Source organism: Tiliqua scincoides, chromosome 3, assembly GCF_035046505.1.
Source record: "Tiliqua scincoides isolate rTilSci1 chromosome 3, rTilSci1.hap2, whole genome shotgun sequence".
NCBI lineage: Eukaryota > Metazoa > Chordata > Lepidosauria > Squamata > Scincidae > Tiliqua > Tiliqua scincoides.
In genome coordinates, this window is record NC_089823.1 from 201,634,686 (window position 1) to 201,662,238 (window position 27,553).

Genomic DNA, 27,553 nt, shown 5'->3' on the forward strand with positions numbered 1-27,553 from the left:
GCTCATATATTTTAGTATAAATCTCACAAAAATAAAGCAATGATTTCTATGCTTATTATTGAATTAAGGCACTTAGAGATTTCAATCTTAAGAAGAACACAATTAGAGTCCTTATACAAGCAGTAGATGATTCAGATCATAGGCACTTAATTTCAAAATAAAACAGTATTCAGATTAGGATGGATGTCATTCTGCAAGGCACCAACTGTATTAACTTGGCCAATAGTATGGGGTGACATGGTACAGCTGGGAATGGAAGTACCATTAGCAGTTCCACTGTTCCAGGATATTAACAAGGGGGAAACTAACTGAAGTAACAATTTGATATTTGCTCCAATTTAGAGTGATGTGATTCCACTGATCTCAATGAACACTCCAGATTTAGTGAACTGTAAGCCTTCAGTCTGTGAAGGAAGTGAATGAATGGAGTCTGGGTCTGCATAGCAAAACATATGGAACTAATACAAAAAATATTGACCATAACTGAAGAAACCAATAGAGATTTTTTTACTTTCCAAGTATATGAGTAAATATATGCGATGTTTTGCAGGCCCTCAACAACCTGGAACAGACTTATCTTAGTTCAGAGTTGGAGGGACTCCTTGTAGGCCAACTAACCTAAGCCTAGTGGCATAGCTGGAGGGGGTGCAGGGTAGCAACTGCACAACTGCAGGCTTCTTGGGACAACAGTCTGACCAACTGCCTGTCCGCACAATGGCCCCCCTTCTCAGCAATTGCCACAAGTGCCTCTTACAAAAAGTGCTGGGAAAACAGCACTCTTTGCAAGAGGGGCAGCGGGGATCGCAGTCTGGTTGCTTGCTCTGGAGGCTTGGGGGAAGATGGGAGGCTTGGGTGCAAGCAGGAGGGGGCTGGAGGTGGGGTGAGGCAGCAGAGCAAGGGGAGTGAGTGCCCAGAGATTCTAAGCGCCGCTTGTGCCCCTTGTGGGGAAAGCAGGAGGGGGGCTGGAGTGGAAGAGGAAGCGGATATTTTTAAATTTTTCTATGTTAAAAAACACAGGTGTGATACCACACCTGGAAGTGATGTCGTTTCTGGATGTGACTTGGGGGGCATCATTTTTAACTTTGCCACAGGGTAGCTAGCTTTGCCACTGCCGAAGCCATCTACTTAATGCATGGAAATCCAGAGCTACAGCATGTTTACCTTGTAACAGGTTTCCACTGGAGATTCCAGAAGTTTAGGTTAGTTCAGGACATTTCTTTTAAAAATTAAGCAAACGTACCTGTAGTAATAGCCGATGTATTTGCTCTGTGATTTCCTGAATACTAGGGTGAAGGATTTTATCCTCTGTACAGTGAGGTGCAAAAACATCTTCATTCAAGGGTCCTCTGTAAAAACCATCAAAATTCTCATGAATATGACAAGTCCATTTATTTCAGTTATATCAGCCCTTGTTTTCTATTGCATCTACAAACTTTTAAACTTATAAAATATTCAGGCTTACTCACTCCAAACATGATTTCTTCATTCTGAAGTAATTCTTGACAAGATTGGAAAGATCTGCAGCACTTACAAGTTTCTTGTTAAAAGCATTTACTATACAGCACATACTTACGCAAATACAATTTGAATTACTAATTTTTCCATATGCTTCCCACTCAACAAAAAAATGGTATGTTCAGAAAATTGAACGCAAATATATGCCATTTAGTTTGCATCCTCCACAAATTCCAAGGAAGTCTCAAGCATTACTGATACTATGATAAATATGCAGAAGCAAAAACACCAGAACTGTCTTAAATTCTAATTATATTTCAGAAAGATTTGAGATATTGTAAATTAATTTTATGATCCAAACCATGACTATCAAAAGCTTGCACTACAGGCTGTATGCCCTAGGGTGGTTAGACTGTCCATCTTATGTTAGACAACTAGGTTGCGTGCCAGACTTACAGCTCATGTATACACTATGGTTCCCATGTTGAGGTAACTGTAGCACAGCTTCTTGATAGAGTGGTTATAATGTCTAGTACTGCACACTTTGTGGATGTTCCGAAATGAGTGGAACATCATCTTGCCACCCCTGAACAAGGAAGGCAGTTAGTGAAGAAATTCTTCTTCTGATGTGGATCCATTATAAGAAGTAGTCATACATACTTGTTGCAGTGGCTTCCATGGAAAAGCTGAAGTATGTAGGTTCAGCTGAAGGGAAAGATCAGCATTCCCAATAGGCACAGCATGATAAACTACCTGTTTGGCTTCTTGCCAAAAATTCACAGTATACACAGTTTTCATTTTTATTACCACTCATCTACTTACGTTCTAACTTTGTGTCTTCCAATTATGAAAGAAACCTTCCGACTCCAGGGATTGATGAAACTGGACCAACTAGTATCCAGAGTTATGTATTCACCATTTCTAGTGCAGAACCTGATTGGTGAATAATCAAATGGCTGTCCACCACTCTGAAGTACTGTAACAAAAATTTGATACAAGTTTTAACTTTAAGGGCATTGTTAGTCAATTGACTTTTTAGCCATGGGAAGTGATGAACACCATACAAATACCAAGCAAAATTGATTTTAACAATGTTTACAAAGTTTCCTTTTAAAGAATCAAGTATTTTAAATTCCCAAAACTTATAAAATGGAACATTTTAAAAATAAAACACTGGCGACGACTAGATTTGAGAACTGTGGGTCACTGATATAGGTTACAGAGCTTTACACATGAATCATCCAAACACACAAAGAGTGGATCCAATGTTTCATGGGGCATCTTTTTGACCTGAATAAGTCACTCAGCTGTTTGAGACCCGAAGCATTATTTCGGACTCTAAGACAAGTGCGATGTTAGTGTCCGCAGCGTATGTTAAGAGACCGGTAATGTTAAGAGACTGGTAATGTTGCTTACCTGCAAAACCTGGGGAGTATCTTGTGTTACACAAGTGGCAAAATGATTCCTCTTATACTATCTGTAAGCATCTGCATAGTGGGACACTTTGGACACAGCTATGCAATAGTGTCAGAGGTTAAATATACTACTGACTCAGGTAAATTCAACTGAAATCAAGCAAATGCACAACTCATGCAGCACAAGGTTTTGTAAGGCAAAACTACCTCCTTGAATTGGGCACAGAACGCTACAGAAAATGTGGAAAAGCTGAAATACTGGTGCCGTGTGTTACCAATGAACATTTGGGTCTCATGGCACATATTCTGAACTAGCTAGTACCCAGTCACACGAAGCATATAATATTTAAGTGTTCACTGGTTCCAAATTGAGTTTTTGGTGTAATTTAAAAGTTAACCACAAACACTTTCAAGTTGGTCTGGGTCCAGGTTAACTAAAGGACTACCTGCTGCCATATAAACATGTCTGAATACTTAGGACTGCTTACTGTGAGGCTGTCCTGCATGTTCCTTATAAGATTAGACTGATGGCTATCAGGGACAGGAATGGATTAGTGGTGATGCCTAGATTATTAGGGAAGTCTGTCTGGCACCTCATCTTTCAAGAAACACGTTAACACTGACTTATTCTGTTGAGCTTTCAAGGAAGAACATTCTATATTCCTGTGGTTTATATTCTTATCTTCCTGCTGTGTGCTAGGATGCAGCGATGTATGTACTGAAGGTATGTCACTTCAAATTTCAGTATAGTCTTGCTCAAAAGATTCAGTTCAAAAGACTGCTCAAAGATACAATGAATAGTAAAAGTTGGGAGAGTGATTAATTTATAGTTTTTAAGGCAATAATCAAACGATGACACAGCTAGGAACTATCCAATTCTCTTAAATTCTAGGGTACACTATCCAAAATTAGAAGAACCTACTTTTTTTGTGAATTGCTATCATTAAAGGTCTGTCACTTGGATGAAGGTGCACTAAGACAGGAGTTCCAATTAAGTCCTGAGGTAAGTATCCCAACAGAGGCACCGCTCTTAAGAAAAAACAGCAGAAATAGTCATGAAGCAGAAAACATCTATACACAAGTTACATCTTAAAATCATTTCATTTACCAACTACCATGAAATAAGCACAAACTAAGTATTCTTAAAACTGTATCAAACTTAACTACACAAGTAAGAAACAGATCCAAAAAGTAAAACTATTTGCCTTTACAATAGTTTTGGTAACCTAAAACAACAGTTTTATGAATGGTAAAGAGGTTGGCAAGGGTTTAAAAACTAATAATCCAAGCTTAACACCTGCTTTTACATGTTACGACAATGTCCAACTTGCCTCTTTTCTAGATTGTTTCAGCATCCCAGGAGAAGGTCACCTTTTCTTTATTTTACCCAGAAAAATCGTACTGAATTGTTCCAATTTCACCCTACACCCTGCCCAATGCTGAATTCCTTGCTGTAGCTTAGATCCTTTTAGTCCATGAATCTCATCTATTTATTCCTCCAAATACTGATCTCCTTCCTTCATTCTTTGCCTGAATTCTCTAAAGAACTGCAGCATCTTAAAACTGTTAAAATATAGACCTACCCTTCCTGCATTCCTAACCTTAAGTGCCCTTAGTAACCAAGGCTGAAATACTGGTATTACGGAAGCAACTTAAGTATTCCCATGAAAATATTTCAAAGCTGGCATAACATCGATGACAATCTACTAGTTGAACATGGATATAAGGGGATTGGAAGATGTCCCCCATATCCACAGTTTCTGCATCTGCAGTGGGGGGATCCTTGAATGAATCCCCTGTGGATATGGGGGGAAGCCTGTAATTCCTTTGTACCAACTGGTCATGCCCAGCAACTTACAAAGTTAAACAGATTTTGCATTGCTCATATAAAACTCTTGTATTGAAGAGTTGCATCTTATGCAGGGGCTAGGTTCTATAGTAAATATGCAAGGCAGACATGCACAGTAAAAAATTACCCTTGAAAATCCTTTAAATCCCTTGTGTTTACAATCCATGTTGTACCAAAAATATATACTGTATCTTTAAAAACTAGAATTGTGCTATGAGGGTCATACCTGAACCAAGACTTTCAGATTCAGGTCTCCCATCTTGTGCTCACTCTAGGGCATACACTCACTGAGTGGAATGGGAGATGGAATACTTATGAATAATTTCATTAAAACAGTTGAATGTAGTAGCATCAGTAATTTACCTTTCATCTACATCTTGGAACAAACAACTTGGTGTATGTGTGGTTGTAAAAATTCTTTTATTAGGAGGAATTCTGGGTGCTGAAAAAAGGACAAATAGCTTATAAATACACATCTACTTCCACAATAAGATAGATTCATGAATTGGACAGATATTAATCATCACAGCCATCAAGTTGTTTACATCTACCTGTGCACATATCAACAGAAAAAATCAGCAATGCAGTTGGGTTTTTAGGTTTTAGTTCTGCAGAACTTCTATAGTTTTGGAATAGGTAGTATGGGGTGCAGTTGGTAAATTAAAAATAAACTATTGTTGCTGGAATTCATAACATTAAGTCGTACTGAGATCAAATTCATTCAAGTGCACACCTAAATCCTTAATCTCTGGTCATTTTATTGGAATTAGATATACCTTAGAGTGGGTTGCACCTAAAAAGAGAAAAATGGTAGCTAGCAGTCATCTGGATGGCTACAAAGAACACCACAAACTAAAGAGATCAGAAAGTGCCAGCATGCTTTTCTTCTAGAACAATATGATTCTGCCCATGCTTACTTGGAATAAGTCTCACTTCCAAGTTTTATTAGAATACTTTTTCAAATTTATATGTGATAAATAGTGCATTATCTCATTCAGAGATGTGTGTATTATATCACTGATGGTTTTCTCAACAGCAGTATGTTGGTTACTGTAAAACACTAAGCTCTTTTTAAAAAAACATTAAATAATGGTTGTAGGTTCTTACCTTCATAGCCAGAATGCACTTTTTCTGCAAGCAGCACACAGCAAGGCTGATCCACCACATTCTTTGCATCTTGTACTTTGATAAGGTATGGAGTCATACGAAATGGGTGGTAGCAGATCTCATTTACATGCTCTTTCCCTGCACTAAAAATTACAAGGCAGGACTGTTTAGTTCTTATATCCTGTTTAGTTAAGTATAGCAAGTTCTTTTTAGGAACTGAACTGAAGTGACAGGTTGTGAACTAAAGGGCTACATGCAGTTTTCCATGCTAACAGGGGGCTTTATAGGCTCTTTTCTTACCATCAGTGCCCCATGCCCTCCGAAAAGTCACCAGTAAAGGTCAGGAGACTTCTCAGAGTAGCACTCCAGGGGTTGCAAAGGACTGCCATGGGAGAACACAAGAAGAGCCTGACTGGATCAGGCTATCTAGTCCAGGCTCCAGTATCTCAGTGGCCCACCAGATGCCTCTGACAGCACACAAGACATCTGTATCTTGCTGTCACTTCCATGCACCTAGCAAACATCTCAAAATAACATAGAATGGGCACTTCCAGTTTCATGACAAAAGCCATACCCACCTAGGCAAAAGCTCCCCAGATCTCCACCCAACTCCTGTGCTGGCTGTAGGCAAGTATAAAAAACCCCTCCCTTCACTAACAGCAGTGCAATCCTGGGGGTCACTTTGCTGCCTTCTCCCTTCACCTGCCCCTTAAGCAGCCAGAGGCAGAGCTTCTCAGGCTGGTGCATCACGACACCCAGTTTGAGAACCTCTGTTTTAAACTGTAAAATTAGATACAGTCAGCCAATTCCTGAATTCAGCTATGTTCATTTGTTAAGCCATTGATCAGTGAACACAAATAGAGTCAAACATCCACACTACCTCCAATTGACTATTAACATTGTCTCTCACCTTATGCGGCAGAAAAAAGATTTTTCCTCCATGCACTCTTGAGTGGCAGACTCTATAAAAAGTTAGAAGAACTTTATAAGGTACAATTGTAACATTTGAACTATTCATGTGAGAAGCCATTTTGTAAAACTGTTCATTATGTCTAAGTGGATTGTAAACATCGTGTCGAGGGATAGTGGATTGTAAATACTGAAATCTTTAGGAAGGGTGTCTAGCAGGGGAAGAACAGGAAAAATGCTTTTCCTATATGGGAAGAGTGGTGGAAGCAACATGCAATCTTAACTACAGCTCAGATATTCCTACATTTTAGATGCACAATCTTATTTAATACATAAACATACAATTAAAATTTTAAATTCCAAATACCAAACGAACTGCCTGCACAGTCCCCTGGAACTGAACCCCATTTTCCCCATAGGCTCAATCAGTATCTGCTAATTTGGTATCCACTAGGTCCGTGTTTCTCAATCTTTGGGTCAGAACCCACTAGGTCAGTCAGGAGCCAATCCCAGGTGACTTCCTATTCATTTAATGTGTATTTTAAAATATGAGACTTAGTGCTACCACAGTATGCCACTGCATTTCGGGAAATGTTACAGATCAGTACTTTTGACAGGCTACTATGCATATACTTTCAACAATGATAGTCAACGGGGTTTACTCCTGGGTAAGTGTCAATAGGACTGCAGCCTTTGAGAAGTTTGGGGAATTTTTTTTAAACGGATCAGCAACTGCTTGGGGAGTTAGGAGGATTTTTTATTTTAAATAAATTTTTAAACTTATACTTATTGAAAACTTTTAATTTACTTAATTTGATTTTGTTGTTTGGGGGAGTGTTAAAAATTTTCCTGCTTGATAATGTCACTTCCAGCCATGACATCACTTGCAGGTTAATGACATCACTGCCGGTGGGTCCTAACAGATTGTCATTCTAAAAAATGGGTCCCGGCACTAAAATGTTTGACCCACTGCACTCGGTTTTCCAGGAACCTTAACCCTAGTTGATAAGGAGAACTTATTGTACATTGTTAAACAATTTAATAGACTTACCAACTCCATTGCAAATACTCCAAGATGGCAACCTGTATGGTGTAGTTGAGCTATAGAACACACTCACATCCTGAGGCGCTAGAAACTCCACAAATTTGGCATTTTTAAAGAAGTCCTTCTTACAGTGTAGAATAGAGGCAGCCTGATCTGAGATGTACAGAATTTTTCCAGTGGCCAAAGAAATAGCTACAGCAAACATATCCTAAAATAAAGAGCCCAACACACAGTTAGTAAAACAAATTTAGTCCGGCCAATTGCCTATAAGCCGGACCCAGGGTATGTGTGTCAACTACTATCATATCTTTGTGTATGTGGAGGGGAGGGGGGATGACAGAAGAATCTAGCTGTAATTTTTGGAAACTCTGGATCCCTACAAGATTAAAAGATAAATAGCCTTGCCTATCTCTTGGCATTCTTGGAGTTATTACCCCATTTCCAACATATCTCTGAAATGGCAAAAGTGTGAGTTCTGCAGTTGTGTAGGGATGGGGATTGGGACTATATCTAAAATTCTTTACTAATACTTCTTTACCGGCACAGTCAGAAAGTCGGCTCATGTAAGTGGGCAACTGAGACCACTTGCCAAGCTGACATGTCTGGAAAAATACGCAGCTCCCAGCATAGCTGGAAGTCAATAAATTGAGCACTGTCTAGAGCTGTAAATTGTCCTTCCATCCAATCTGTTGCTACCACCATTACTAATTCTGTTTTTCTTCACTTTCTTTGGTTCTTTTCCTACAGACCCGACTCTTATTCAGTTTTATTTTGGCATTTTATTTTTTGTCCTTGGCTGATTTTTATTGTTGTGAACTGCCCTGAGTTTTCCATTTGATTAGGAAAGACAGGATGTACATTTTATTGTAAAACACCATCTGAGCTTGGTAACTGGCCTGTTGCACACATTTTTTTTTAAACCATCTCTGAATGGAGGCAGTTTGTGACTCTCAATATCATCTGTTTAAGATTTTTGTTGTGATATTACCAGTAATGCCTACATATTAATAAACAATTTTGTGGCAAAAATGTAGTCTTGAAGTTGCAATCTTGATCATATTTCCTTGAACGCTGCTCACTACAGTAGTCAGGACAACTATGTTATGTTTGGCATGCAAAACAATCAGTTATCAGGACAGCCTTCTGGGTCTCTTCTCTTTGCAGGTTGCTCCTGCTCTTGCCTGCAAACTCAGGGTTTGTAGTTATCCAGAGAGAAAGATTGCAAATCTCTTCAATAATAGGCCCTTTCCCACTGAAAGCCTTTTTAAGGCCCCGTGACCATTAGATTAATAATCTTAACCAAGGGCCAAGGTACTGTTTTAAGTCCATTAACTTATGGATTCTCTCCAGACTCTTTCTTCTTATGTGTGAATTCCTTATTCTGGGCTTAATCAAGGCTAAGGTTATATCAACAACTTTAACCAAGTGCAATGCTAAGCAGGGACAGCTTTACCACCAGACAGCTTTAACCTACATGTGAAACCAGCCTACTCTGAAACTAGCCTCAGTTTCATAGCAAAGTTGCAAGTGCACTTGGTCCCTCTAGCCTAATCATTATACCACACTGGGTCTTCTTTAACATGGAGTCTGTCATTGTTCGGTTTAGGAATGAGATGCCATAGAAATCCTTGATTTTAAATAAATAAGAATTAATTTTGATGTATAAATGAGCAAGAATACGCACTGCATTGTTCATGATGTATTCTGTAGTAATATTCTCAATCTCTTCCACAGTATAGGACAATGCATCAAGACCACAAGGATAGCTCTCATTAATCATCAGCAACTGGTAATCTTCATTTGCTACATGAAAACAGCAAGCAATGTTTTTTAATTTCAAGTGGCATTGCATCGTGTTCAACAAGAACACAAGATCTTCCAAACAGAATAGATGAACAACTAAAAACTAGTTATATTCTAACTGGTGGCATACCAGACACAACCTATTAAGTTCCTATTCCAAAAAAATCTTGGTCCTTGGCAAGCTGATACTACAGGACAAGTAAGAAACCTTGGCTTGGTTGGGCAACCCACTCCTATCTCCCCCCCCCCCCCGATGCAATCGTGCCACTGGAGCATACACTGCATCCTGCAGGGAGGTCAGTTCCAGAGGTAAGCCTTTGCTGGACTGCTGAGTCTACTCAGACTGGCACCACCGATTGCTGGTGCAAGACCAAGCGGACTCAGGAAGGTAGATTGAGGTTGGGAAGCGGGATGAGATATTAGCAGCACTGCCACTACCAATATCATTCCCTTCCTAGCCTTAACACACACTCTCCCCGCATCAATCTCAGCACCATTCCTTACCCCTCCCAACCACTTCCCGTGCTGACTTACCAGCACCAGAACATCTTCAGAGGCTGCTGGTGTTTGGCTGTGGCCACGGTCGCTTACAGCAACAGCCTAGCTGCATGGAACAATGCCTTTCATTTCATGGCCACCACAAAGAAAGCTGCAGTGCAAGAACATGAATTCCAGTGGTGCAGCAGGCCTATAGTATTGTACTCCAGGAGTCACCTAGAGACTGACATGCACATACAAGGACTCAAGTATTTGTTCAAAATCTTCCCTTATTATGAACCTTGCTTCCTACTGGACAATGTAGCTTTAATTTCACTGATACAGATGGAAATTGCAGATATAATTACCTTTAACTTGCTTAATGCTTCTAAGTGCATACTTCAGAGTTGCCAAGATACTCGATTTGCCTTTTATCTTCTTATCAGGAGGAAGGTGCCCCTTTAGTTCTTGCAATGTTTTTATCAATTCCTTCTGGGTTTTGGACTTAGGTGATAGTTCACTGCTAGACAATATGAACAAAAACAATTCCAGCTGTTAAATCTGCTTTTTTCAATTTCAATGTTTTTGTACTTTGCACACTCCAACTTTATAACTTTAACAATGAAGGTAATTTAGCAAAAATATTGCAAATGTATTGCTCTTGAGATGTTTAAATTTGTCATTTCTGCATTACACAGACCCAGCGGCCATATCATAAAGGTCTCAAATATGCTGTACATCAGTATTTCATTTTCCTTGATCCATAAATAGATGGATTATATTTCAAGTTTGTAGTCATTACACTAAATATTTGTTTTAAGGATAATACCATTATTTGAAATGTTAGGTAAAGCCAATTAAAGTTAAAATTAGACACTGCTATTTAGTGGGATATGACAATCATACCAAGTGAAAGTCTGCCAAGAATACTGGTGATAATATACCAGAAGTTTTAAATACAGTAGAACTTCCAGAGTTGACCACCTCTCTATATTGACCACCTCCTTAAATTGACCTAATTTTCACAGTATGGACAGACACTGCATATACACTATGGGAGACCAACCTCTCTATATTGACCATGTCCATAAGTTGTATCTTGACCACTTTGACCATTGCAGAGAGTACTAATTTACCCTCTGTAAGTTGCCCACTGAACGCGATACTGTGGGCCTGTGCTTTGTCTGGTTTGTCCCATCTTGAAAAGCAAGAAGCCACGCGACAATCCCTCCCCTATGCCTGCTAGCGCACGTGCGAAAGGGTTTTTATAGGTGGGCACAATGCACATAGCTGACATACCTGCGCTAGCTGCCGACTGTACCTGACATGTACCAAGTTCTGAGGGACATGAGGTTGCTTGTGCATAGTGAAGCCACTGTCCTTTCACATTGGTTCCCATCACCAGTGCATTACTTTACACTTCTATTGAAACACAACTGCTATTTTGCTATTGCTATATTTGCTATTCTCCCGGTTTGGAGAGATCCTTCTGGAGCACTTCATAAACCCTTCTGGTCTTCACCACTCAGAAAAGTTTAGTGTCATCCACAAACTTGTCCACCTCCCTGCTTATCCCTGTTTCCAGGTCATTTATGAAGATGCTGAAAAGCACCAGTCCCAGGACAGATCCTTGAGGCACTCCACTTTCCACCTCTCTCCACTTTTTTTGTCAATTGCCCACTGACACCCACTCTCTGTTTCCTGGTCCTCAACCAGTTCCCAATCCATGAGAGGACCTGTCTTCTTATTCCCTGACTGTGGAGTTTTCTCAACGGCCTTTAGTGAGGGACCGTATCAAACACTTTCTGGTATTTAGTGAATCTGAGGAGACCCAGTGGAGGCCAGGCAGCCTAAGTAAAAAAAAGTGTTTTTTTTAAGCTGTTGGAGCTATGTAACATGCTACATGCTATGGGCTGGCAAGGGATAGCATTAGCCTGCCTGTCTGCTATGAAACCAAGTTTTTTTTAAGCTTATGAATTTTCAGGGTTTTTTTTTTAAACACTCATTGTGGGCTGTTTATTCTCTGTCTCTTGTTATAGATATATGTAGATGATATAAATAGTAAGCATCACAAGAGGAGCAATTCTCATTGATATTTGCAATAAAACTTTAAATTCAATCTACATAATAACTTGGCCTTGCATTTGTTGTCCTGGGAGCTAAACATATTTAAATGCCTTTTTCTTCCATATGTTGACCACCACCCTACGTTGACCAATTTCCTCCAGTCCTTTGAGTGGTCAACTTAAAAAGGTTCTACTGTACCTGTATTATGGACATCCGCAATATGAGTATTGCAATATAAGCACACTTGAAATACTATGGTGGGTTGGTAATGATTTGTAGCACTTTAGAGACAATTCATAAAAGACAAGATCACTTCTGAATGAAAAGCCAGTGCACATGAAATTATCTTAATCTCTACATATGGTTTTTCCTGTTTTTTTTTGGGGGGGGGGGGAAGACACCTGCCAGGTATACCTTCTGTTTTCTTTGCTATTTGCACTGTCCCTTAAATCAGTGGTTTTAGCTATATTGAGTGAGAGTATTTCAGGGCTCAGGTTTGAAAAGAAATTTAGGATACCCTTATATACTTCATTAATAAAAAAAATCCACAGATCTTCATTATAGCAATTATGCAATTGAAAGAAAACTTCCCATATTGTTCAGGATATAAGGGTAACTTAAATCAGTTTGAATGGGTTTTAATTTGTGCTCTTACTTTGTACCATGGATAATATACTCTATTAAATATATTGGGGCATACAACTGCAGGTATGTCTCAACCTACTACATGTCTCTCAATATAGATGTATTTATTAACAGGTTGATAGCATCAGTAATAGAAGTAAATGACAGAACTACCCTGTTGTAATACACAAGTAAATGAAACACGGTGGTGCTCAGTTTCAGCTGTTACAGCAAATAAACCTCAGTCCTCATACTTTTAGGAAAAATGAGAGCACATATGTACATATTTCTAAACAACTTGTCTTGCCATGAGATCTGATGGAAGTTTTGTTTTGCACTGACATAACATTAATATGATCTAGATCTGTTCATTTATGTGTTTTCCTGTTACCAGTATAGAAACATTGCCTAAAGCAATGCACCTAATTTATCCGTCTCCAGGAAGTGAAATAAACTAGTGGGTGCACAACTGGAGACTACTCACCTCTGTGACATTTTGAAGAATTTTTGGCCATCACAGAACCAACTACACAGGTATATAGTATATACTGATTGGTTATTTAAGAATTATTTTCAACTGGACAATAAGTGTTCTTCCTCATATCAGATGACTCTTAACCTATACTGATATAAGCTACAAATAACCTTACATAAACACATTGGCAGTATCAGAACAACTATCCAGTCTCAGGATAATACAGTACCTTTTACAATGGTCTAAAGATTCCACAATCATAGCCGTTTCTTTCCCATTTTCATCACCCTCATTGCTATGTGAATCATGCCCAGTAGTGTCATTTTCATTGGTATCATTTCCACTTGATCCACTAGTCATCTCAATATCTTCCTGAAGAACATTCATATCTTGTTCTTTCTTCATCTGGAAATCCATATTCTCTGCAATCATTTTATCATTTGCCATTTCCAAATATGCACTCATTTTGAGAAAAACCTTTAGGGTCAGTGACTGCTGAACAATATTTTCCACATATTTCAAAATGCTGTCTAGAGTTCAGATCCTCAGTGACATAATAAAATGCCAGTACTTGGAATAATCAGTTGTAAAGTTCTTCAAGTCATATTTGTGTACTGCCAGCATTCATAATTTTCAAATTTGACTTCAGAAACCTAAAAAGGAGCCAAAAAAGTTGAATAAAATGGTTTGTTTTTATTATGCAGGATTTTAGTTGGTTGAAACGTGGAACTTATTTAAAGCCTTCATCACATACTGAGGTAAACACAGGTTTTTTAAGGCAATAATTATAGTATACATTTAGTTATTTGATTTTTCTCTGTAAACTGCTTTGTGAACGTTCAGTTGAAAAGCGGTATATAAATACTGTTAATTAAATTAAATATACAAGCAAACGGACCATGAGATAATTCAGTAGTGTTCAATCAAATTGCAACCCACCCAACAGTGAACTGGAGGAGCAAAAATTCAACCACTTCAGTTTCCAAATATACATCAGTGTGAGAGACTGGTAGAAAGAAACAGAACCAAGAAGAGTCCAGGGTCCTTGCATGCATTTGTTTTGAAAGTGCACAAGTGGCCACTAATGAGATTGCAATCCTTTTCTGAGAAATGACAGCTGTAACATGCTGGAGTCAAGGAGAATGCATTTAATACCAAGTTTCTAGGGTACTGGTTCTCAAACTCTCTGGGAGTTTGAGGATTAGGGCAAGTCTTTCTAAGGGTGGGGTAGAGAGCAGTGATGTGATCCTCCAGAATGCACTTATTCTAGGGGCTTTTTTCCCCCCCCCCAAACATACCTGAATTTCTACTGATATCCTAGAGGGGAGCCCCGCAGAGTCCTCTGCAAGGCTCCCTGCACCTCTAAACACTTACAAAACATGATCACAACCCTTTTCCTAGTTGCAATCATGAAACCAGAAGTGGATTGTGACAGCATTTTGTTAGTGTTTAGAGGTGTGGGTAGTCTTGCAGAGGGCTCCATGGGGCTCCCCACAGCCCCTGGATGCCGGCACGGGCTCAGGTATGTTTTATAAAAGCCCCTAGATCCCCTGCAGCAGCATGATCCTAGGGATTGAGTCACTACCTTCTCCCTTTTCCCACTCCCTAAGGGGGCAATGGCATTTGTTCTTAGGCTGATGAGTCATGATCCACCAGTTTGAGAACCACTGAACCAGAGGGTATGCAGCTACATTGTGCTAACAATGATGAGGAAGATACATATTCCTCTTGCTGGGCATATGGGAACACTTTCATTAGGTCTAAGAGGTACCTTTTCTGCACCACCCACCTGGCTGTCAGGGACAGATTCAGTTTCAACATTATCCAACTGCTTCCCTCAAAGGCAAGCATGACAGAAGGCATGGTGATTTTCTAAATAGGATGAAGGGAATGAAGATCTGAAGCATATAGGCATTCTGAGGGGCTTTTCCTCCTACTCAAAGTCAAAATAGACGAAATGGTGTTTGGAGACCAATCTCACCCAACTTTCCAGGGCTGATGCAGCTGCAGCACGTTTCCTTATCTTGAGGAGGCCTCTGTGACTGCCCCCCACCACCACCACCATGCAGCGCACCCCTTGTTGGCACAGCTGCATTAGCAGTGGATAGGTCTGGGCCCTAACGTATCTATTTTTAGGGAAGAGAAGGACTGGGGTGTAACTGGGTGGGGAGGGAGGAGAAATGAGAGATGGGGTTGGGGGTGGCAAGAAGGGGTGGATCTGGCAGCAATGCTGTGTGCTGGATCCTATCCCCTCCACTGAACAGCTCTCTGCACCATTTCTCTCTGTGGACATACTCCACCAAAAGATAACCTATTTCCCATTTAGAATGAGTTGAATGTGTCATGTTCTACTGCAATGTACACATTTTAAAGTGCGGGATCTTGTCAAGACACCAACACCCCCATAGCCATGCCCCACTAAAACCATACAACAAAAATCAACTTCAGATTTTTCCACTGGAGTGTTTCTCCTCCTGTTCATTTATTTCTACTATGAAACATATTGTATTTCATTTGAAGATTTATCTCATTTCATCCTTAGCTCTTGGAGTGGTTTGCAAATATTTAAACAAAATGTATAAAAATTGAAATGATGGAAGAAAAAAACTCACATAAATCTAAAAGGGATATTGCAAGCCTATGTGTATTCAGCAAAAAGCAACACTGTCTTGAAACTTCCAGACAAGTTTGCATAGAACTGTAGCCTTGTAACATGAGCAACATACTGTTTCTCAGGCAGTCATCCAGAAAGATGGGAGTTCCCACTAAACATCAGTCTGATGTTGCTTCTTGGCTAACGTCCTCTGAAAGTTTGGTAAGGCAGCAACTGAGCTTTCTAGTGGATGACATTCCTGCTTTTGCTGTAGAAGTCCTAGATTTCCACTCCTATCTATCCCCCCCTTGACTATATTCACGATCTACTGTAAAGACAGGCAGCCCAATCCTGAGCTGCCTGGACTGCAGGGCTGCCACAATGCAAAAAATGGCTACCATGTTATCCAGCACACCCCAGGCAGCTACTGCCCGCTCCTCAAGAGAAGAGGATTTTCACTCCCTTCCCCCAGTAAGGGAAGTAGCCCTGCAATGGGGCTATTTGATTGTAAGGCGGCTCTTGAGCTGGCACAGAACTGAGGAGTCCTATGTCGGGCCATAAGGCCTGACACAGGGCTCAGGATTCAGCAGAGCTGAGCTCTCACACTCCACCCCCTCTCCCTGCCAAACCTCCTCCCTGCCTCCCCTCACTCACCTGTCTGCCACCTGTTGGTGGACTGCCAGCCTCCCACCAGTGCTGGCCTAGTGCGGTTTCACACTGGGCCAGCTCCAACACTTGGCCAGCGCTAACCCTTGCAAACATGCTTTACGGCACATTTGCAACGGTGTGTGCCAAAAGCAAGCTGGCATGCCGAGCTCAGGACTGGGTTTAGTTCTTAAATTGACCGTGCAGATCAAATAACCATACATTTTTAAATATAAATGTGCACAGTTCAGCCATACTTTGGCTTTGGTATTACTAATGAAACACAGTACTTAATATGCATTTCAGAAAGTGGGCATTCATACCTCTGGAGCCTAACCCACTACCAAAGACATGAAAAAGGGGTTTGTCATGTTTACTAGTTACTGAACTAGAAAGTCACAGTTCAGAATATTCATAAATTACTATTACAGGGAGCTCACAACTCCTTGAGCTGAACTCAAATGACAGGTCATCTGCATTTTGCAGACCTCACATTAATTGCAGAGGAACACAGCATAAAGGTGTATCCTGACACTTCTTGTGCTCACACAGAGCTCTAGCTCCCATATGAACCTAAAAGTATCTTGTGCATGCATACATATCCTCATTATAACCAGAGGGTGCATGTTCCCAATATGTCTCTGCCATCAGTCACCAATCAGTCACCCTGCTAATTGGGTAAGAGGCACTTTTTCAAGTGGGGGCTCCTTTTTTTTTTAGCAGGGGGAGAGTAACTGGCCCACCTCACCCCAGCACTGTCTGTTCTAGTGGCTGTCTGCTGGTATTCCCTGGCATCTTTTTAGATTGTGAGCCCTTTTGGGACAGGGAGCCATTTAATTATTTGATTTTTCTCTGTAAACCGCTTTGTGAACTTTTAGTTGAAAAGCGGTATATAAATACTGTTAATAATAATAATAATAATAATAATAATAATAATAATAATAATACTTGTTTTGGGGGGAGAACACCCTCTGATGCTGCCGCTTTACATGGCTGAGAGATCATATAAGAACTTTGGAAGAAATTCTTCTTGTCTGAAAGAACTGCTCCTAAGACTTGGAAAAAATGGGGGTTTGCAATCAAAGTGGAAAAAATATTTATTTGACAACAAATTCCTCTCATATACTTTCTGAAGAACACAACAGACAGTGTACCAGTCTGACAACTACTGTTCTAGGCAGAATCAAGCTTCCTATAACACATAGAAATTATGAAAAATAGAGCAGTCAAAACAGTATGGATGCAGGACAATGAGAGGTTATATAACGACAAAAAGTGTATGAAGGTGCATCAGAAGATATAAAGGAAGTAACATAAAACATACCATTCTTGTGGAAACTTGTGGTTCAAGAAAAGGATACAATATTAATTCAAAAGACACTCGTCTTCTTTTAGTCTCTGTGCCAATTCTGGTGCGATTGCTCACATCAAGAAAGGACAGCATATAATCTGCATGAGACCCTAATTTATAGCTCCTGTATTAGGCAATTCATTGAATGTGATTTGTTACATTGAATGTGATTTGTTAGATACCTACTGCAGACATAATATACATTTAATGAATTCCAAGAACTTTTATATCATCAATAGAAGACAGAAGCTGGTACTGAAATGAAATCCAATGCATTTGCTTGGGCGTAGGCATAATCAAACACAGTGGGACTTACTTCAAAGTAAATCTGCATAAGATTGAACTGCACAACTGCAATGGTATGCACACCTACCTGGGAGTATGTCCCAATGAAATTAGAGAATCTTATTTCGAAGAAAACATGTTCATGATTGCACTGCATATGTTACGAGGAACGGCCAAGTTCTAATAGCCTCCCAGGACACGGCCACACTTCAGAACACTTTGCCTAAATTCTTTGGCTTCTGACGCAAGCAGATAGCTTCATCATATCAAACATCTTGTAAGAATTGTCCCTTTTATCTTTGCATCATGAAGTAGCATAGTGAGAGCCATGCAGAAGTGAAATGGAAGACAAAAAACCAAACTTACATTAATATTTAACTAGCAAATGATCATGCAGGACAAAAATGCTGGGCAGTCCAATCCTACCTCTCCGCATTGCAATACAGCCACAACAACAGGGCATGTGCTGCATCCTGCCAGGGCAGTTTCAGGCTGTGACTGCCTCCCTGAAGTAAGGAAATATTTGTTCCTTTGCCGCCCTACTGGATCTACTCTGATCTGCACCAGTTATATAGCTGGCACAAGTCTGACTGGACCCAGGAACGCAGACCGAGGCCTGGGAGGGGGATAGGATAACAGCAGCGCTGCTGCCACCAACAGTCCCCTTCCTAGCCTTGATCAATTCTCTTCCCCACCCAGTGTCTCCTCCTCCTCCCCTTTCCATTTCAACCACCTCTTGCCTTCCTCCTCCCCTGAACTGACTTACTGGCTCAGGGGTTCTTTACGAACATAAGAACAGCCCCACTGGATCAGGCCATAGGCCCATCTAGTCCAGCTTCCTGTATCTTACAGCGGCCCACCAAATGCCCCAAGGAGCACACCAGATAACAAGAGACCTCATCCTGGTGCCCTCCCTTGCATCTGGCATTCTTTCTCCATCCTCTGGTGGGTGGACCCAGTTGCTTGCCACTTGTGGCAGCGGACATGCTGCGCTGCATGGCGTGTCGCACTTTGCAACAGCTGTAAAGTACCTTGTGCAGCTGAATCACTATGTAAGGCCCTGTTAGGATTGGGCCGTGAAGCATATAATTCGTAGCCTTGGAAAAATTGGCTTGTTATTCCAAAACTGTGAATAAGATACTTCTATTCACAGTGAGCATATCCAGGAGATTCTTTAACCCCAAAGCTAGGTAAAATTACTTTCTGTAATTTCATTTTAAAGTTCCCTTGCTTTCTTAACAGTTATTAGGCAGATTAACACAGAATATTTCTGTGCTAAATTTGCTTCAGGCTCAAATTTCAATTAAACTTGAATTAAGTTTGGAAGAATTAAAAAGTCTTCCAAAAGGTCCCAAAGTCTTGCCCTTTTAGCATTACTGCACTGCTGTTCATAGCTTCTATCGGTTACTGGTACATTGCTGAGGAGCAAAAACCATAGCTTTTATTAGAAACTACAAGGTAGTCATGCAGTCATTCAGATTTGGCTAACTGAGGACAACAATGAAGGCAAATAAAGCTATTGAGTGAGGATGTTACCCAGAAGCTTCATTTGCTTTCAGTGACTACAACAAAGTTATGTCACCAAATGACTATGTGACAACCTCACTGTTTCTAGGAAGGAGACAATTTTTATTTTTAAATTATGCAGAAGCAGCAGCCATTTGGGACTGTAACCATAATTTTAAAATGGGTGCCACACTGCTATGGGGAATACCTACGTTGGGGACTGGTACAACCACACAAACTTTTTTGCTCCCTTTGTGCACATCCCCGAAAAACTGGCAATACAGAGGAAGGAGTTGAAAAGGCTTCAGGGATGGGGAAACAAGTTGTGAAACACACACATACTTTGGCTCCACATTATGATAGAATCAATATTACATATTAAAATCAGCATTTCTTTTCAACCCTCAAATTTATGAACAAGGTTCTAAAAATATCTATGAATTGTTTTTCACAATTATGTAAATTTCAGAACTTACTGATGCAATTGCACACAATTACATAACTAGTGTCCATTTCTATGCTGATTTATCTAGGAATAAGACCTACTAAACATTACTACTGAGCAAACAAGCACAGGATCAGGCTGTTAAGAGTTCTTTTTAAAATAATGCATATATAAAATTACTATTTAATTTGAATAAGCTAGTTAATTGTTAGCTTAACTCAAACTAGAACAGTTATATACATGCCTTACCTTATATTTTAAAAGGAAAGGTTGGCATAAATGTACATCAGGGTCCCTCCCAGCTAGCATCAAAAATGACGAAGTACCTAGGTCCAGAATGTCCCACATGCACTTAAACTTTGTTTCTTCCTCTTCTAATAATAATCCTCAGCCATGAGGATCTGGGCAAACCTAGAACTATAAAATATAAGAGAAATACCTGGGCCCCCCAACAATGTTCTCTGCAAATATTTCTGAAGTTCAAGAATGACAAAGATGGTCACAGTTATGCCAACCATGCAACACACAAGTATTTAACCTCACACTTTCAAAAGAGAACTGAATTTTGGTGTCTTCACATATTTCAATTAGGTTTTCTGCTGATAAGTGGATTTTTCAAGTATTTATAAATGACTCTGAAACAGGAGATGTGGGAATGAAGTGTATTAAAACAATGTTTATGCCAGAATTCCTACAAAGTCCAAAACATGCTATATTACAAACACAAATTAATCAGAGATAAAAAAGATAGCATTTCAGAAATGACAATATTTGCTGGGAAAAAATACTAGTTTTCCCCATACACTGAAGAATTAGTTATTCTTCAGTTGCTGCAACAGTTTCATCAAACAAATTATTGTAGTGGATTGCAAAGTACTTTAAGTTTAAGTTTAGTCTGCAATGTGCTGCCTTGGGTGCCCCTGGGAGAGAAAAGTGGGGTACAAAACAAATAAATGTCTAAGAATACAAACTAGGAAGTAACATAGTAAGGCAGTGGTAGAAACCAAGGTACAACCAAAAATCAGCATTTTTTTAAATGGTCCTATCTGAAAATAGTTTCTCAGAAAATCTACCAATCCCGCTTCATTTCTGTGGCAGGCACTCTGCTTTCTAAAGCAAAAGAACCATAATACAAAAAACCCTATTTTAATGACTTTTTTTTTTTTAACACTGGAACACAATTTTCAGGTTTACTATTATATAAAGGGACTTCTTCATACTTAATCATTTCAAACAGAAATCTTTTCAGAAATCTTTACATTCTGGTTGTGAACATTTAACATTCTTTGGCAAGATTATATTTGCATGTGCAAGGAAGACATGATCAGTTTTAGTTTAAGAAAGACAGTAATAAGCTTAAGACAGGTTTATAGCCTGATCCTGTCCCTGCTTACTTAGATGTTCATACTTCCCAATACATGCACTTAGGATTGCAGCCTTAGTGTTCTGACTGTATGATAAAGGTCTCAGACTGGAAACCTACTAATTAATTTTCTACATTCTTACCACAGTATAATAAAAGAATTTTAAATCCTGAAAAAAATACACACAACCTGGTTTAGGTGACACACCTGTTTCAGGGGATTCCAGTCAAATGGCTCTTGAGACAGGAACAGGAGTCACAACTGTAGCATTAACAGAGAGAATTAAAAATTGGCATTAAAAAAATAAAGTCAAAGTTTATATTATAACAGACTTTCAAAAAATCTGATTATGTCATTCCATGATATAACTCGGGTCTCCAAACCCTGGCCCAGGGCCCAGATCTCTATCCAGCCCACAGCCAGGGTCTTGTCCCCTGAAAGCCTCTGGCCCACTCAACTGAGCACGACCAGAGCTGTGCTCTGGTTGCGCCTGGAGGGTGTTCTGAGGGCCAGAGAGGTTGAATGAATGAGCCCATTCATTCATTTATTCACTCATCTAAGTTCCATCTCTTTAAATGTTATATTTAAATTTTTTTTTCCGGCTCTCATCACCATGCCAGATATTTGATGCGGCCCTCTGGCCAAAAAGTTTGGAGACCCCTGATATAACTCAAGAATACAGAACTACAGACACACTATGCAACAACATCACTTCTTTTGGTTTAAAGGCTGTTAGGTATTGCCTATTGGGTAGTATTCTGGAACATCTAAACAATTTTGTCAATAGTTTATGGGCCTTTAATTTTTAATTAAAATTAACAAGTCTAATTTTTGTGGGCATCTGCAGATTCCCACCACAGCCTCAAGTATGGTAGAATATAAGTGGAGTTTAGAATAATCAAATAAAAACAGGTACATATCATAAAATTAAACTAAACCAGAAGTTCCTAAACTTTAGGTCCAAGACCATCCTGTGGGTCATTACCCAATTTTTGTTGGGTTGTGAAATTATATAACTTATACATTTATTAGTTTCCTGTGCATAGCCTCTCTGGCTTTCAGAATGCTTCTGGGAAGAGGCAGTGGGTGTGGGCGTCCCTCAGGGCAGCACGGCTGGGGCAAAACCCCCCCCCAGCCATGCCGCCCAGGGTCACTTGCACCCATGGACCCCTCCCTATGTATACCATTACACAGGAACATAAGAAGAGCTCTGCTGGATCCACAGCCCATCTAGTCCAGCTGCCTGTATCTCACAGCAGCCCACCAGATGCCTCAGGGAGCACATAAGACTACAAGATACTTGCATCTCACTGCCACTGCTGTGAGAAGGAAAAGAGCATTCCTCTATCCAACCCCTGTATAGTTTTGTATGTCTCAATCATGTCCCCCCTCAGGCACCTCTTTTCTAGATTGACAAGCCTCAAACGCTGTAGCCTTTTCTCATAAGAGAGATGTCTCAGCCCAGTAACCATTTTGGTCACTCTCTTCTGCACCTTTTCTAATTTCAATATGTCCTTTTAGAAATGTGGTGACCGGAACTGAACACAATACTCCAGATGTGGCCTTACCATCGATCTGAACAATGACATTATATTATTGGCTGTTTTATTCTCAATTGCCATTGCTTGACAATGTTCCCAGGCAAGGAATGGGCACATGGCAGTGGCCACATAGTTTGTCGAGTCTTCTTCCTACCTGCACTTGTCAAGTCTTGGAAAACACTGAGCAGTGTTTCAGGGTTAACTGGGGAGCCCAGTCTAATTGTTCCCCCCTTAAAATGTTTTCCTTTTCTTACTTTATTAATGGAGGTATAGATATATTAATAGTTTATTAGGCATAGTAGGCATACATTAAAAAGCCTAGTGATGCTACCAGTGAGCGTTAATGTAGATATCCCTGGATGGTGCTACACACCCACTGTGGCTATCTGGTGTTGCTCACTATTGAGTATGGGGCTCCCAACAGCTGAATGGGTATCCTATTATAAACAGCATAGGTGTAAACCTGTTGAGGAGGTGCTACACACACCACTTGTTGGAGTTTGCTTAAGGTACTTCGTCTTGGTGCTGTGAAATAGCAGAAGTGACCTAAGCCACAAGTATTATTCTGTTTGCCTATAAATCCTGCTTGTATCTTAGATTAATAAATCCTATTTCCTTTACCCATTGACGTTTTCCTTTGCTCCATATCAAAGAAGAATTGCCTCTGTTGCAGAGGGACAGATAAAGTAGGAACAGACAAACAGTACCTATGTATTGTCCTCATCTACAGGAACAGTGTCAGGAAGGTTAAAGTACAGAATGAGTTGAGGCTTGCAAGGGATGCCAAAAACATTTGAAAGAGAAAACTATGTCTGAACGAAGAAGGTACAAGGAAGGAGTAGGCCTGTTGCATGGAGAAACTGATGAAGTGTTTATGAACAATGAAGAAAAGATACAGCTGCTCTGTTCTTATCGTGTACCTTTCTTATCTCAAAAGCATAAGGTAGCACAACCTGACAACAGCTGCACTAAGAGGGGGGGAATCACAGGTACAGACATGGTAAGGGAATAGCTAGTTTCTTTAAGCCTCCTGAACCAGATTAACTAAGTGCCTAGGTGCTACAGAAGCTCACGGATGTGATCTTGGAGCCACTGTCTAATCTTGGAAAACTCCTAGAAAACAGGTGAGATGGAGATGAAAAATGAGAGACTGGAGATGAACAAATCTTCCCTCTTTAAAAAAAGGGAGGATCAAAGATCAGCTTGACATTAATACCTGGAAAGATCTGGAGTAGATTATTAACCAGGATGTCTATGAGTACCTAGAATACAACGGAGGATTTCTAAGAGCCAGCATAGATTTATCAGGAACAAGTCAGGTCAGACTAATCTCATTTTTTTCTGATAGATCGACTAGTAGATGGCAATGTCATGAATCTAACACACTTAAATTTCAGCAAAGCATTTGAAATAATCTCCCATGATATCTTTGCAGATAAAACAATAAATGTGGGTCAGACTGTGTTACTAGTAACTGAGTTCAAATGGATAGTAGGTATGTCAATACATGACTTCATCAATTGGGAGAAAGGTACTGAGCAGAATGACAAAGATTCTGTCTTGGGCTCTGTGCTATTCAACATCTTTATATACGGCCTGGATGAAAGGCTAGGGTGAATGCATAAAAAAATCTACAGATGGCATGTAGACGAGGGGGTAGGGTCACTAACACGCAGGAAGACTGAATTGGGATTCAAATCTATCTTGATAGAGTCTATTGTTGAGCTCATACCAACAAGATAAAGTTCAGTGGAGACAAGCAAGCTTCTGAATGTCAGTACAAAAAAAAAATAGGGACAAGAACTGGGTGGGGAAGACCTGGTTTGGCAGCAACATAGGAGATAGGTGCCCAGAGCCCAATCCTGTTCTTTGGAAATACTATTCTGAGTATTATAGAACACTTCTGAGTATATTCCCCTAAATGCTGGTGCAACTACAGCTGCATGGCCAGCAGCAGCAAAAACTTGCCACTGCAGCCTGAATTTCGAAAGCAGCCACACCATGGATGCTGATGCAACATTATCCTGATTATGTTAACTGCCAGTGCAAATACATTTGGTATAGGCCCCAAACAGGATGGATATGGACAGGATAGGCAGGAGTTGACATATGTCATACTCTGCCACTATCTTGATTAGTTCAGCCTCATGAAGCTTTCCTTGCCACCAGCATTGGGGGTGGTTAGGCCGAAATGATTGACTCTTTGCATGCTTGTCCAATGTGGGGCCAAAATGTAGTTGTCATCAGTCTACTGCCTCATGAATGGTGGATGATGTTGGGGTTTTCATTGATACAGACAGAGTTACTGGGAGGGCTGCATCACTGTGTTTCCCCTTCCCCTTTGTGCTGGACAGGCTTAAGTTATGGCAGACGTTGCACCAGTATTACTTTAGTGGACCCCACACTGAACCTGAGCCAGCAGTGTGATGTAGCTGAAAGAAAAAAAGCTGACAATGTTGGATTGCATTAACAGAGGGAGGATCCAGATCAGAAGGAGTAATGGTTCTGATCTATTCTGCGCTTATCAGAACTCATTTGGAATACCGCACATACATGGTTCTAGACACCATATTTTAAGAAGATTATTGCTGGAATCCCCCTGAAGGAGGATACAAAGATACTGAGGGATCTGAAAACCAACTCTAATGAGGAATGGTTAGAAAAAAAAGTTAGGTCAGGAACAAATGCCAGGTGGGTCATACCTGGGCCCTCCCACCCATTCTCACCTCCATTTGGCTTCAAATTGGAGCCATTCTAGAGGCATGGGGAGGCACCAGAGGTCTCAACTGGATGGCACCAGGTCAGTGACCCACTCTACAGGCCTCTGCAGGTATCAGAATGGCTTGCAGAAGCTTCTGAATGCTACTTCTGGGTTTCAGAAGGAAACTCCGCATTTGCTTCCAAAAGCCAGAAGTAATTTTCAGAGGCTTCTGCAGGCCATTCAGAGGCCTGCAAAGTGGGTCATTGGCCAGATGCAAATTGGACGAGGCCCCTGGGGCCTTCCCTTGCACAACCAGGATCATTGCCCAGATGAGGTAGGCTGAACGGTGAGCTAGACCAAATGAGTTAAAACTAAAGTAGATTTAGGATACATATGAAGAAGAATTTCCTAATGCTAAGAATAGTACTGGGCTCTCCTTTGTTGGAAGTCTGAAATATATACAGGGGATGAACTAGTATTCAAATGTGAAAGACAAACATGTGCTCTAAATACAGGCACCTCATTTCATTTAGACTCCTTCAGTGTTCAATTACATTGCTGTATTACAAACAGATAACAGAATATCAAATGGGTATGATAAGTTAATGGTATTACATCACATAACTGAATTTAAAAATTATGAAATATTAAAATATCAAACCTATGAAAGAGCATTAAGCCTAGATACAGTATTGCCGGAAGTATGCCTTACAATGTACATTTTAAGCTGGTCTATTTGACCAATAATCATTATGAAAGAGTACGGTATTTTACCCTTATGAAAACTGCACTAGTAAGTATATCTTCCCCCAAAAATAGCATTTAAACATACAGGTCAGTATAGTAAGAACATAAGAACAGCCCCACTGGATCAGGCTATAGGCCCATCTAGTCCAACTTCCTGTATCTCACAGCCCACCAAATGCCCCAAGGAGCACACCAGATAACAAGAGACCTCATCCTGGTGCCCTCCCTTGCATCTGGCATTCTGACATAGCCCATTTCTAAAATCAGGAGGTTGCACATACACCTCATGGCTTGTAACCCATAATGGATTTTTCCTCCAGAAACCTGTCCAATTCCATTTTAAAGGTGTCCAGGCCAGATGCCATCACCACATCCTGTGGTAAAGAGTTCCACAGACCAACCACACACTGAGTAAAAAATATTTTCTTTTGTCTGTCCTAACCCTCCCAACACTCAATTTTAGTGGATGTCCCCTGGTTCTGGTGTTATATGAGAGTGTGAAGAGCATCTCTCTATCCACTTTATCCTTCCCATGCATAATTTTGTATGTCTCATTCATGACCCCCCGCCCCAGCCATCTCTTTTCTATGCTGAGGCGGCCCAAACACTCACAGTAAGACCTCATAGTAAGTAAACCTCATAGTAAACCTCATAGTAAGAAACCATGCACCATGAACCATCGATATGTTAAACAATCAGGTTAACTCAGTGGTTCTCAAAATCTCTGGGAACTGCAGTACGTCTTTTAGCAGAGAGGGGAATACAGTGATATGATCATGCTGCTGTTAGGGGGCAATAGGGATTTCATTTTACTCACCACCAGAAGCAGCAACCTTCTAGAGGTGCAGAGAGCCTCGCAGAAGCCTCCATGGGGCTCCTCAAATCTAAAAATAAAGATTGCGACCCACTTCCAGTTTTCTATCGTGAAACTGGAAGTGGGTTGTGATCTTTATTTTTAAATTTTCTGAGGCTTGGGGAGCCCTGTGGAGGCTTCTGCAGGGCTCCCCACACCCCCAGGAGGGTGCTGCTGCTGGGGAGTAAAATGAAGCCCCTGGTAGCAGCATGAGACTGGGGATTGTTTTGCTGCATTCCCTCCTCCCTGCCCCTTAATGGGGCAGAGAAAGATGCTCAAGCATCCAATCAAGCGGG

At 40.4% G+C, this 27,553-nt stretch overlaps 1 protein-coding gene across 1 annotated transcript in view; it reads right to left on the reverse strand.

Annotated features, from left to right (window-relative positions):
• The window catches only part of PER2 (period circadian regulator 2), a 44,906-nt gene that overhangs the window by 11,546 nt on the left and 5,807 nt on the right, over positions 1–27,553 (reverse strand). The window contains exons 2-14 of the mRNA XM_066620196.1: positions 21,623–21,676; positions 20,301–20,462; positions 18,189–18,397; positions 13,456–13,879; positions 10,429–10,583; positions 9,465–9,583; positions 7,787–7,988; positions 6,737–6,788; positions 5,827–5,969; positions 5,083–5,161; positions 3,793–3,899; positions 2,278–2,431; positions 1,241–1,346 (exon numbers count right to left, since the gene is read on the reverse strand). Of these exons, the coding sequence (XP_066476293.1) occupies positions 1,241–1,346; positions 2,278–2,431; positions 3,793–3,899; positions 5,083–5,161; positions 5,827–5,969; positions 6,737–6,788; positions 7,787–7,988; positions 9,465–9,583; positions 10,429–10,583; positions 13,456–13,691 (1,353 nt within the window). The 5' untranslated portion in view covers positions 13,692–13,879; positions 18,189–18,397; positions 20,301–20,462; positions 21,623–21,676. The remainder of the gene's footprint in view (positions 1–1,240; positions 1,347–2,277; positions 2,432–3,792; positions 3,900–5,082; positions 5,162–5,826; positions 5,970–6,736; positions 6,789–7,786; positions 7,989–9,464; positions 9,584–10,428; positions 10,584–13,455; positions 13,880–18,188; positions 18,398–20,300; positions 20,463–21,622; positions 21,677–27,553) is intronic.